Raw genomic sequence first — 13,287 nt, 5'->3', positions numbered from 1 at the left:
TTTAAACTAGCCCATACAAGGCTAGAAACAAATTTCATCAAAAAGATTAATCCTGGAGAAAAAAATAAAGACATTCCAATTGAATACACATCTCAAGATGAACACATATTCTATATGCCTTAACTCAAACAAGCCCAAACCAATAGAAGAAGATCTTTCACTGCAATAGCTCAAAAGATTAAACTTGAAATTGCTGAGGAATCAATGAAATGAGAGAATAATTTCAAACTCGAAGAAAACTTCAGCAGCTTCCAACTAACCAGCTGACAGCACCTTCCAAAGAAAATAAGAATTGAACTTGATCATCAACTCGAGCGAACCAAAATGATGGAAAAGAAACCACTGCAGCCCACGATAAAGACTTCAAACTTAGCCAACAAATAGCAAAGAAGACACTCTGAGGACTCCAAACACCAACCACACACTGCCAGCGAAGCAAATATCTGGAAAATAAAACCTCAAAACCAATACCTTCATGCTGAAGAAAAACAAGGCTGAAAAGGCTTCCTACTTGAGACATTAAAGCTGCCAAATAGCCCAAAGGGAAATAAAAACACAGAAAAGCCAGAGCTTATACTCAAACAAAGAGGAAGCTATTGCCCTAGTTGAATACCACAAATATCTACAATTGATCTGAGGTTAGATGGAATTTGTGAAGGAGACACAGGGATGAACTTTGCTGGTTTTGAAATTAGCCCCTTCTTTTCTGCTGAATTTTGAAAAAGGCCATTCAATCCTTCCTCAAAGTGATCTTCTGAGAGTTGAGACTCTGGCACGGGCAACTGGGATTCAAATTCCTCTTCTTCATACTAACACTTGCTGTGGAATCAATGTTGGAATCAATTAGGGAAAGTAGGACTTTTTGGAGGAGCAATGCAAGGGGTGCACCTTCCAAACCTAAAAGGCTAAAACATATGTGCATCATACCAGCCTGATGGTTTCATAATTAAAAGATTTGGTTTAGACCACAAACATTTGATAGATATGTCATAATTAACATCAATTGTGAATAGACTACGGTCGACGTTAATCATGGTGTATTAGTACATTTCATTCTCCTTATCATATCTAACCATTCCTTCTATTTAGGTGGGAAATTTGCAACAATTACTCTGTCATGAGTTTAAGACAATACTCTGACTTACTCAAATAGTCAAATTCATGTTTAGGAGAAGAAAAAGTCCAAAATGATAATACAAAAAGTGGCATATAAACATATGCGTGCTAATTGGTAAGGAACAATACCTGCTATCTACATCATCTTCGTAGTGATTATTGTGGTATAGGGCCACTTCTACAATCCATCATTTGCTAACCTTTTGAAGATAATAGAACTGGTATTCAAACTCAACACCTAATCAATATTCCAATCATGGAGCTCAGCAACCACAAGCCAGAATTCTTTAAGGAAGCCCAGGTAAAATGAACAAAAATATATTAAAGAACAGATATGGTAACTGAAGAGGATCCTACTATTGCAACAAAGATATGAAACGTGGTAGGCTGGTACATATTTTGCTACTATCAATCTTCAAACTAGGCCGCCACAAGCTACTTCAATGGCGTAAGTAAACATCTTGAAGGCGATATCAAGATAAAACTATCAGGTCTGCCAGATTATACTTCAGGCGATATCAAGATAAAACTATCAGGTCTGCCAGATTATATTTCCAATAAAAAAAACCCCAACTGTTCACAACATTCAGCACTTCGTAACTGAAAGTAAGAAAAGAAACAAAGGAAAGAAAATTGTATAAAAAACATTCCTAGTATTTTTTGTTCAGATAATTTTTCAGGAACAAAAGAGAAAAATTTTAATGTCGGTAAAGACTAAAGAAAAAGAAAAATGAAATAACAGTCAGGTGATGATACTCTGCCTCAGTGACCATATTCCAAACACATCAAGAGAAAATTCAATAGTTCAACAGAGCCATGGGATGGAAAATATAGATCTTGGCAATGTGGGTTCTATTACACAGATCCATCCAAGTACCTAGCCCTCAGAGAAGTTCACCTGCATATTCTTCAAATTTAAAAGCTAAAAGCAACATAAATCCAGAAGCTGCCATCCTGAAAACCAATTTAGAAAATTAGTTGAATAGAGTCCAGTTGAAGAACAAAATAAAAAAGGAAGGAAAGCTTGAACAAGATAAATTATCTAATGCATTCTTGTTTATCTTTTTCTACTATTTGATAGACATGCTATGCTGAAAAGCTATCAGTAAGATGTTTGGTATATTGATCACAAAATTGTCCATTAACAGAATTCACTAAAGTTAGAGAAAAGACAACTTTGAAATTGGCATGTGAAATGCCAAACATCCAAATATTATTGGTAGAGAGGGCAATCCACAAGTCCCAAAATTTATTGTCAAATACATTAAAAATCTGTCTCATTGATAGATTAAGCCTTCTCAGAGCACCACTCTCGAGCATTTTGAAACATCCGCAACCATGGGCTAGGACCTCCTTTGCTCACATTCCACTGCTTTGGATACCAGGGAAACTGCCACATCATGAAGCAACGTTCTGGATGAGGCATCATAGCAAGGTGCCTACCATCAGGAGAACAAATTGCTGCAATTCCCAAAGGAGATCCATTTAGATTGAAAGGGTAAACTTCGGTTGGATTCCCATCGTCATCACAGTATCTTAGTGGAGCCAAGTCAGAGTGGAGAAGACGGTCGAGAATGCCATCATCAGGGAAGTATGCTCTCCCCTCACCATGGGCAGACCACACACCCAAAGTACTGCCTTCCATTCCCTTAAGCATTATAGCTGGAGAATCCTTTATGGTCACACTTGTGAAACGACACTCAAACCGTCCTGATTCATTGTGAATGAACCTTGGTTGCGATGGATCCCCACCAACCCCATGCACACCACCAACTTGAGGGCCTGGAACCCACCCTAAGAGAGCCATGAGCTGACACCCATTGCAAACTCCAAGGCTGAAAGTGTCGGGTCGTTTATAGAACTCTTGAAATTGATTCAAAAGGGGCTGATTGAAACGGATTGAAGCAGACCAACCTTTTGCAGAATCAAGCACGTCTGCATAACTAAAACCTCCAACAAATACTATTCCACGGAACTGCTGTAAAGTGATTTTTCCATTCAAAAGATCGGACATTGCCACATCCCATGGTTCAAAACCAGCAGCATAAAAAGCAGCAGACATTTCCCGGTCTCCATTGCTCCCTTCCTCCCGAATTACAGCTACCTTGGGTTTAGAAGTTGAAGACAAATACTTCTCATCTGTAGAAGAAGGAACAAAAGATAATTCCCACAAAGGTTCATGCCTAGATTTCAATCCCTCCTTTTCTGATTCAACACAAGAAGCCAATCTTTGCAATTTCTCCAGCTCAAAACTAGTTGCCTCCCATACATCTCTAAGCACAGAAGTTTCCTCATTCAGGTGAGATACTTCATCAACCTTGACTTCAATGGTAGGAGCAGCGGTTACTTGTCCAATGATATCAGCAGTAACACCTGCAGAAGTTAACTCACCCATTACCACGGCCAAATTCTCCTTGCTTACCTCAAGTACAAGTCCTAGCTCTTCTGCATAGAGTGTTTGGAACAAACTCTTCCCACGTGATGTCAAGTCCAAGCTAATGCCACAATTTCCAGCAAATGCCATCTCTAAGGCAGATACCAGCAAGCCACCATCACTAATATCATGACCAGCAGAGATTAACTCTTTAGCTAGGAGGTCTTGAATGCTCTCAAAAACTCTTTTGAAGTAAGGAACGTCATTGAGATCAGGACACACATCCCCAATTTGGTCAAAAGCCTGAGCAAGAGCTGATCCACCCAATCGCCGCTCTCCCTTTCCCAAATCAATATGAAGGATTACACCATCATCCCCTAACTTTAAATCAGGAGTAACAGTTTTTGTTATATCAGGACAAGTAACATAAGCACTAATTACAAGATTTCCAGGAGCCTTGACCACCTCTCCACCAGCTTGGGCTGCCATCGACAGGCTATCTTTACCTCCATCAATAGCTATGCCAAGTTCAATCATAGCCTCTGAAAGAGCCACAGCTGCATCATACATGGCTGCCCCTTCCCCATCAAGCTTAGCAGCATACATCCAATTTCCACTTGCTTTAACATCAGAAAGACGAGAAATTTTAGCCCAAACAAGATTAGTGAGTGCTTCTCCAACCGCCAATCTAGCCATTGCTTTGGGATCAAGTAGGCCTTTTATGGGTTGTTCCCCTATTGCACATGCACCTCCAGTCAAGCCCGAATAAGCTTGTGCAATAACTCCAACATCTGCAAGGGTAATCTGCAATGGACCTACAGTTTGTTGCTGAGCTACAAGACCAGTTACACATCTATCTACTTTTGTAGTCAAAAATCGTTTTGAACATACTGATGGAAGCCTTAACACTCTCTTAAGAGAATCTGCCACTGTCACTCCAGGAGCAATATCAAGTGGCTCCAAAGCATGAACAACTCGTTGGAATTCAAAGGTTTTCTGAGGCATGTCTCCAAGTACTTTCTCGAGCTCAAGATCCACAGCAGGAGGAGGTGGAGGAAGTCCGTTTGAAATGCATTTTTGAGTGGCAACACTATCAACTAAAACACAACGACCATGACCACTAATTACTCCAATTACAGCCATTGATAACCTCTCTCTATCACAAATTGACTGTAACAAGCTCCGACATTCAGGCTTAACTAAAATAGCATCTTGTTCTTGGTATTCTGCACCCCAAATCTCCAACACAGACATTGTATGGTCGCCGACAACAATTGCTCGAATATCAATTTCAGCTCCTTTTGGATATATAATTTCCTTCACAACATTACAATTTCCACCAGCTCCTTGGTCATGAATACTAATAATTGGGTTATTTTCCCCCATTTCAACACAAGCACGAACAACACGATAAAGTTTTTGTGCCATCTCAGCATCTCCACGCTGCACAGCATTAAAATCAAGTTCCGCATCATTCTGACCACTAACCATGCTTGATGCAGCCCCACCTCCCATACCAATGCGATAAGCAGGACCTCCAATTTTCACAACCAACATTCCAATGTCAGGCTCTTCCTTTGAGATGTGAATATGATCAATCTGGCCAATTGCTCCACTGAACATGATTGGCTTCAACCACTCTCGTCTTTCACCACTTGGCAGTCTCATTCCAAATGTTCTAGTATAGCCTTGAATCAATGGCTCCCCAAATTTGTTGCCATAGTCAGATGCACCATTACTTGCATCAATCAAGATCTTCAAAGGCGAAGCCAAGTTTGACGGGTAGGCAAAAGATGAATCTTCCCATGGGGAATAGGACCCCTCCATATTGAGATTCCCTACACAATAACCAGCTGTAGATGCCACAACAAAAGACCCCTTCCCAGTGGCATGAGTATCCCTTATCCGTCCTCCTACACCAGTTTCTGCACCAGGATAGGGAGCCACTGCACATGGAAAATTATGGGTCTCAGCTGTAAATAAAATATCGAGATCACGACTACTTTCTTCTAAAGGGCTCGTAGAACCAGGATAAACAGGTCGCAACTGATTAGCCAAGAATCCTCGAATTGCACTTGAATTATCCTTAAATCCAATCACTGAATTGTTAGGATTTGCCTTCAAGGTGCTCTTCACAATCTGCATAAGCGTTTGGCTCATAGGCTTTCCATCTATAACAAGCTTTCCAGTAAAAAACCAATGCCTACTATGCTCACTATTGGATTGAGCAATATCAAACAACTCCACCGTTGTTGGATTTCGCTTTATTTCCTCACTGAAAAGTTTGGTGTAGTATTGAAGATCTTGTTCATCAAATGCTAATCCCATCTCCTGATTAATCTCCTCTAGTGCCTTCCGGCCTCGCTCTAAAACGGGCACAAATCGAAACTCTTCAGGTCTCACACTAGTCTCAAACGACCTAAGCATCTGAACATAAACACATTCGGTCATCCGATCATAAACCATTGCAGAAAACTCATTAATCTGATGATCTTCTAATGCACCTTTACTATACAATAAATACCTCCTGGAACGTTCCATTCGTGACACCTCTGTTAATCCACATGCCTGGCAGATTGACACGGCATTAGAGGACCAAGCTGTGGTAAAAGACAAACGGGGTCCAACCTCAATTATAACAGAATCCAGTCCTTGCCGCTGCTTCTTCTCAAGAAAGCTCTCAGTTCCCAAATTCTCAGGCTCATAAGTTTCCTGAAGAAGCCATCTAAGCACAGATAGCTTATCATTTGAAATCTCAGATTGAATCCCAATGTTAAAACACTGCTCAGTTTGCAAACCAATAATCTGATTTGAAATCTTTGCTTGGACAGACTTGAGAAGCTCAGAAGTGGCACTCTCTTGAATCAAAGGAACTCGGAAGAAATGAATAACCTCTGTTGTGGGCTTCTCAACCAAGCTTGTGGCTTCATCTACTGGACTTGCAACTACCTTACAGTCCACAGCTCTGGGTTTGCTCGATGCACGACATCTCAAACGGGTATATCTTGTGCTTGAATGAAGTGATCCCACAGATAAAGTGGGCAGTATCCCCAACAACCCACGTCGTTTACAGTGAGAATAGCTCTGCAAAAACAAATTCTGCGTACGCCCACCCTGTCAAAAAGCAGAGAATCCAAGTCTTCATTAGCAAAGTGAATATGAGACCACAAAAAAAAAAAAAAAACTATTATCTACCTTCCGAAAACTAAATAAACTTCTCAAACTCCATAATGAAATTCCCCAGAAAGCCCAAACAACAATCAAAGAAACTAAAAACATACTCGCAGGAACTCGGCAGCAGTAATCTCCCCAGCAGTAGCCATTTAGCTAGCCTCTAAGATCAACTCCGCCTGTAAACAAATAAAGATCAGCCATTTCCCTTCTCAAACAATAGAAATTGAAACACCCATTACATGGACTGGGGAAAGAAGACAGAATCAATCAAATCGCTACAAAAAGAAAAAAGAAAAAGTCAAAACGCTTGAGCTAGAACTACTAACCACGGAAGCTAGACGAGATAGATGATATTGAGAAAAAGAGCGACGGCGCCGGCGAGGGTTCTTAAAGGGTTTTTGGTTCGACGGCGACGGAATAGGGAGGGATTCTCTAAGCACTAATCGTAATTGTAGTGGGTTCACTCAGTTGAACAAAATACAAACAAATGACCAAAAAAAAATGACAGATTTATTGGAATAAAATGATTGCATGAGCATATGAAATGTCTATTTTGCCCTTTAGTTAAAAAAATGGCTCTTTCCAAAAAAAAAAACAAACCCGTAAATTCTCGATAGCAGCAATCTGTGAAAACCCATCTCCTCAGATTCTTAATCGTGATTCTTCCGACTATCGGTTACCCAAGCGACGGCGACTTCACGGTGGTGTGCGACAGCAACGACGATTACCCAGCCGATGACGATGGAGCTCATTGACGACAAAACACAGAGAAGAAGATAGATAGGAAAAAAAATCTGAGATAGGAATTGGTCTGTAGCTGCCATTGGAGAGTCTATAGATGAATTACAATTCTTAATTGGGCGAATAGAAAGAATAGTCTGAACCAACACAAAACTCCAAATGTCTTCAAATGAGTTAAGAATTTAAAAGATAATCAAGTATTTGAGTATGATGTGGATATGATTGAATATACATGTGTTAATTGCAACCGGATTGAGTAACTATGAAAGATATCAGTGATCGTACATCAAAAAAACGAGTGACCTATCATTCAGATAACCATCATCTTAAGGAATATGAAGCAAAATGTCACTTTTCATTATTTTGTTTATTTTTTATTTGGGCCTCATCTCAGGAAGGATTTTAGAAAAAGAAAAATAATCTTTTTTTTATAAGAAAAAACAGACTTTTTTAAAAGAAATGAAGAAAGGTTACCTTTTTTTATTTTTATTAATTTGAATTCCTTTAAAATCTAAAATTTCAATTTATTCCCAACCTTCAAAATCTAAAATTAAATATTTTTTAAAAAAACAATATAACAATTTAAAATATTAAAAAAAAACTTAAATTTCTCATCTGCCAAAATTATATAAACAAAATATTAAAAAGATAATACTTTCTTTCCTTTCTGTAGGGAATCCAAAAAATAAATTTAATTCAAAACTCATTTTAAATCAATATGGTACCAAACATGAAGAAATTTGAGAGCATTTACTTATTTTAAATTTTAATTTGAATTCGTTTCTGTTGGCATCTAGACGCCGAACAACGAAGCATTAGGGATGTTGGGCCTTTCTTTTCACTTTGTGAGATATTTTATAAATTATATGTTTATCTATAAGAAGATTAATATCTAGTTTTTGTATAATTCATTAACTTTGTAAAATTATAATTCATCTATATATCATCTTCCTAATTTAATGATAATGTATATACTTTATTCTAAATTGAGAGAATATTCAAAGAGTGGCTAAAAATCCAGAAAAATTAAAGAGAAGTTAATGTTATTTGGGAGAAAGAGGAAGATGTAGGGATGTACATTTTATTGGGTTGATGATGTTTTTTTGGATCAAAAGACTCGAATAAAGTCTCTAACTCAATCCTTAAAATCTTTTAGACATTAATCAATTTTTTTCTTTTTAATTTAGAATATATAAATTTATCTACAATATATACTCATAACTAAAATCTTATCAAATTCAAATTTTAAATATCAAATATCTATGATATTTTTAAACAAAGACAAACATTATAATAATTTAAAAAAAAAACTTATCTATTCAAAATAATCAGAATCTAAACAAATAAAATTATATATAAATTTCATTAATATATATATATATATAATTGGAGTTGAGCTGGGTTGGATCAACCCAAATCTTCTTTTAGTCAACCTGCGACTCAAATCAAGCTAGAAAAAGTTTAACTTAATCCAATCCAATTCTTTTGGTGGTCCGGGTTGTCGATTGTTTGAATACCGTAATAAAATGAGTTTTTAATTTGTCCTAAAAGCAACATTTTAAAAAAGTGATCCCAGAAGTATTTATTTCCCTAAACAGTCCTATTTTTGGCAATTTCCCGATTTACTTCTCTTTCTTTTATTGATTTTTATTATTTTTTATAAGCTTCATTCAATTGATTTGCTTAATTTATTTGGTATTTAACCTTTTAATTTTTCTCAAATCGAAGGATTTACTTTTCTCACTTTTATTGATTTTATATTTTATTTTATACTTTTTTTTTTATAAACTTCTTTAATTGATTTGCTTAATTTATTGGATATTTGTAATACATGGTAAAATAAGAGAAAAAATCTAAAAATATATTACATCTTTAAAATATTTGTAAATATGGAGGAATTGACTAGTCAATTTTTTATTTTTTTTATTTCCAATTTCGCCCTCCCTTGTCTTATCTTGTTGTATACTTTTTTTTCTTTTTATTTTCTTTCTTTTCATCGATTTTTTGTCTTCATTTTTTTTCTATTTAATTTTCTTTCCTTTTTTCAATTCCTGCTTCTTCTCTTTTTCTTATTTTTATTTTTTTTCTTTCCTTTATTTGAATTTTTTCTTCTTCACTTTTTTTTTTCACAAGAATTATGAGACTGAGTTCCGTACGTATAACTTGAAAATACTCAATTCATAAGTGACTTAACACCAACAAGCCAATCATCAAGTTTGATTATTATAACAAATAATAAATATAAATAGCAAATGAAAGTCTATCAGTGGTACCACTAATATTTTCTATCGTTGATAGCTTAATCTTTGATTATATTTTCGTAGTTAATAGTCACTTATATAAATCTATCTTGATAGCCAACTTAGTGAATTTAATTAATAAAGTTGAATCTCGAACAAAAATGTAAGTGGAATACCTAAGAGTTATCATTAATAGCACGTTTATCAATGGTATAAGCTATCATAAAAAAGAAAATGGACTTATAAATGTTTGGGAAGGACAAGAAATGGGCAAAAAAGTGTTTAGTGGCTATGATTGATAGAAGCTACTATTGATAGCATGTTACCAGTGATAGAAGCTAATACTAATAACATGTTATCGATGATAGAAGCTACTCGATAGCACATTATCGGTGATAGAAGCTACCACTGATAGCACATTATCGATGATAGAGAACTATCATTTATAGCATGATATCAGTGAGATCATTGATATCATCTTATTAGTGATGTTATCAGTGAAAGAAGATATCACTGATAACCACAATATGAGTGATGTTAGTGATATCCATATATCGAGTTTCTTTCAAAGGTGATAACCAATTATAGAAGTCTATCATCGATAGCCTTAAGTGTTAATATTTCAAGGTTGATTCTAATTGATGAAGATCTATCAGTGATAACGACTGATAGCTGCTATCAGTGATAGTCATGATAAAAGATTATTAGTGATAACTACTATGATAATCAAAGTTGTTGGTCTTCTTTCAAAGTTGATCACTATTTATAAATCAATCATTGATAGCCACTGATAGCCTTTAAGTAGTAATATTTCAACGTTGATTCCAAATGATAAAAGTGAATCAATGATAGCTAATAACAATTGATAGCAAATTAAAAGTTAATATTTCAAGGTTGTATTAATTTTTCTAAAATTGAAAGCTATCATTGATAGCAACTATCATCGATAGCAATTGATAGAAGATATCAGCGATAGCAGCTGATAACAACTATCAGTGGTCATCATCGATAGCTGCTATTAGTGGTCATCACTGATAGTTGCTATTAATGGTCATCACTATAGTTGCTATCAGTGATAGCTTTTAATTTGAGAAAACCGGGAAGAAGGGAACAACATGGTGGCTAAGCATGAGTTTTTTAGTCTTTTACCATTTTTTTTGTATCTATATATGCAATTATTTTATCCTTGTACTACATATTATATTATTTTGGGCTTGAATTCTATTTATGCAACTAGCTCTAATTTATTTGATACTTAAACTTTTAATTTTGTGCCCGATGGGTTTTTGAAATTTAAAAATATCTAATAAATTCTCAATCTTTAAATTTTAAGATAAATTACTTTTTCAGCCTCTTAATTTTAGAAAATATACGCGTTTGGTTTTTCAAAAGTTATATTTTCCATCACTTTCAAAACATCTTTAAAAAAATATTAAAAATCACTTTTAGTCTCTAAATTTTCATGTAAGTAACAATTTAGTTTCTAAACTTTAGTTTGTAACAATTTAATCCATATACTTTTAATTCTGTAACAATTTAGTCGTTGAATTTTACTATGTAATAATCTAGTCCTTGAACTTTAAAATTTGTAACGATTTAGTCCCTATTGTAGAATTAGTGTTAAGGTTTAATGAGATTTCATGCATAAATAAACTGTTAAAATAATTAGAGACTTAATATTTTTACAAAATACAAAGTTTACATCATAAAGTAATTAAAAATTGACATCTAATTTTGATAAATTTTGTTACGTTAGGAATTAAATTATTACATACTCAAATTCAGGAACTAAATTGTTACAAAATTGAAAGTATAGACCAAAAGTGTTTTTCAATTGAAAATGATTAATGTTAAAGGATAGGTGGAGCAGCAGGGAAAAAAAAAAGTTTGAAACTGATTTTTAAAATTAAAATTAAAAACCCTAATTGAAGGTTAATAAAAACAAATGTGGGATAAATTTGAAGAAAATACTTATAAATAGAAAAATCCAAATAATATTTATACTTTATAGCAAAAAGTTCCAAAAGTACTTTATTTTTGAAACTTTTTGCTATAAAATTTAAATATTTTTAAATATTTATTTATATTTAAAAAGCCTCCATAATTTTTTTTTTTGTGAGGGGTTGCCTTGTCATATACTGATTTCTAAATCTATATTTACTAAGAGAATTTTTAAATTTATATTAGATCCTTAAATAATTTTTTTATATGGTATTCAAGTTAAATGCAACAAAATGTTTCCAAAAAAGAAAAACACAATTCAGGTTAAATGATAAGGGATTTTTTTTTTTTTAAATTAATCTCATTTTATTGAATTCTCACTAAATTCATAAATAATCTCATTATATTATATCCAAGTAAATGTAACACAATTTTTCAAAAATAAAACAATTCATTATATTATATCTAATAATTTTGATTTTCAAAAATAAAAATATCATTTTATCTAATTCACGGTCAATCTTTAAATAATCTCATTATATTATATTTAAGTTAGATGAAAAAAAAAATAAAAAAAAATAAAAAAATCTCATCATTCACTTTAAATGAAAAGGAATTTTGAAAAAAAAAAAAAAGTCTAATTTTATCTAACAATCTTGATTTTTAAAATTAATTTACATTAAATCCTTAAATGATCACCGTTGAAAGAAAAATTTTGGACCAATCACAAATTGTCACGTCATTTCTCAAATTGATGGCAAAATTATAAATAATTGAATTTGAGACTAATTAGAAAGTTGACATATGTGTCCCAAATTGAAATTGATGACATAAATTGGCAAATTCGCCACATATTTTCATCATGACTCTTGGATTAAATAAAATTAATTTGGTCTAATTTGATATTATAATTTGGGTTAAAGTCTAATTGAACCCAAAAAAATAATTTAGGCCCCAATCCAATTAATTGGGCCCAAGAGCCAAGCCCATGAACCAAACAAGCCTAAACCCACAAAACCCACCTGAGAACTTTATAAATAGAGGAGTTCTCTTTATTTGTGGGGTTAGTAATTATATATTCTAGAGAGCCTAGAGAGAATTATCTACAATCAGAAGAGTCATTCCTTGACTCTTGTAGACTGAACTACTCCTTAAAGCTCAAATCCTGAAAAATACAAAAATTATTTCAAGACTACAACTTTAAGAGCATCACGCCCTTTGTTTCCCCGTCAAACATACACGTTCAACTGAGAGAGAATCAGAGAATCAAGTACTAGTGATTGAACCACATCGCATCAAATCGACAAAAACAAGTCCAACTCCACAAAACACGTTTTCTTTGGAAATCTCGTGCAAACAAATTGGCACACATGTTAGGACATCTCTACCTCTCATCTTCCTTTCATCCAAATCACCAAATCAACAAATGGTACAAAAAAAAGTCGCATCTAGAGCATCTTCTGCAAGCAACTCCTACATGGGACCTGTTATCCACAGTCGTTTGAAAGAGACCGTGCAAAAACAAGAGCAAGGTTCCATCATCGCACATAGTATTTTGAAACAATTAACTGAATCTCCAAAAGGTGGGATCGTCATTTAGAAAAATCCTTTGTTTAACAACTTTGCTCCTACGTCTGACCAGGCAAAAAAGAATCATACATGAATGTAATATCTGTCATGACAGCGGATGTAACAGTCGAT

The 13,287-nt window shown here is 34.3% G+C and overlaps 1 protein-coding gene across 2 annotated transcripts; it reads right to left on the bottom strand.

Annotated features, from left to right (window-relative positions):
• Positions 1-2,216: 2,216 nt before the first annotated feature.
• Positions 2,217-7,685, bottom strand: PUR4 (purine biosynthesis 4). Of its 2 annotated transcripts, none has more exons than XM_039037528.2 (3): positions 7,265-7,685; positions 6,772-6,840; positions 2,217-6,604 (listed from the first exon to the last, which is right to left on the bottom strand). In XM_039037528.2, exons 2-3 carry the CDS (start codon positions 6,811-6,813, stop codon positions 2,405-2,407), a joined length of 4,242 nt encoding a protein of 1,413 aa, XP_038893456.1. In that variant the 5' UTR covers positions 6,814-6,840; positions 7,265-7,685; the 3' UTR covers positions 2,217-2,404. The 2 variants fall into 2 exon arrangements, with proteins under 2 accessions (XP_038893456.1, XP_038893455.1); XM_039037527.2 differs by lacking the exon at positions 7,265-7,685 and adding an exon at positions 6,991-7,190.
• Positions 7,686-13,287: the final 5,602 nt, after the last annotated feature.

Source organism: Benincasa hispida, chromosome 7 (assembly GCF_027475165.1).
Source record: "Benincasa hispida cultivar pf3 chromosome 7, pf3_genome.v1.1, whole genome shotgun sequence".
Lineage (NCBI taxonomy): Eukaryota > Viridiplantae > Streptophyta > Magnoliopsida > Cucurbitales > Cucurbitaceae > Benincasa > Benincasa hispida.
This window is presented reverse-complemented; position numbering and strand designations above follow the sequence as displayed.

Bases quoted from the DNA above. Each gene is read 5' to 3' on its own strand.
- PUR4 (XM_039037528.2), bottom strand. From the start codon at position 6,813: ATGGCTACTGCTGGGGAGATTACTGCTGCCGAGTTCCTGCGA. The intron at 6,605-6,771 runs GTATGTTTTTAG...GCTTTTTGACAG, and splicing joins CTGCTGCCGAGTTCCTGCGA to GGTGGGCGTACGCAGAATTT.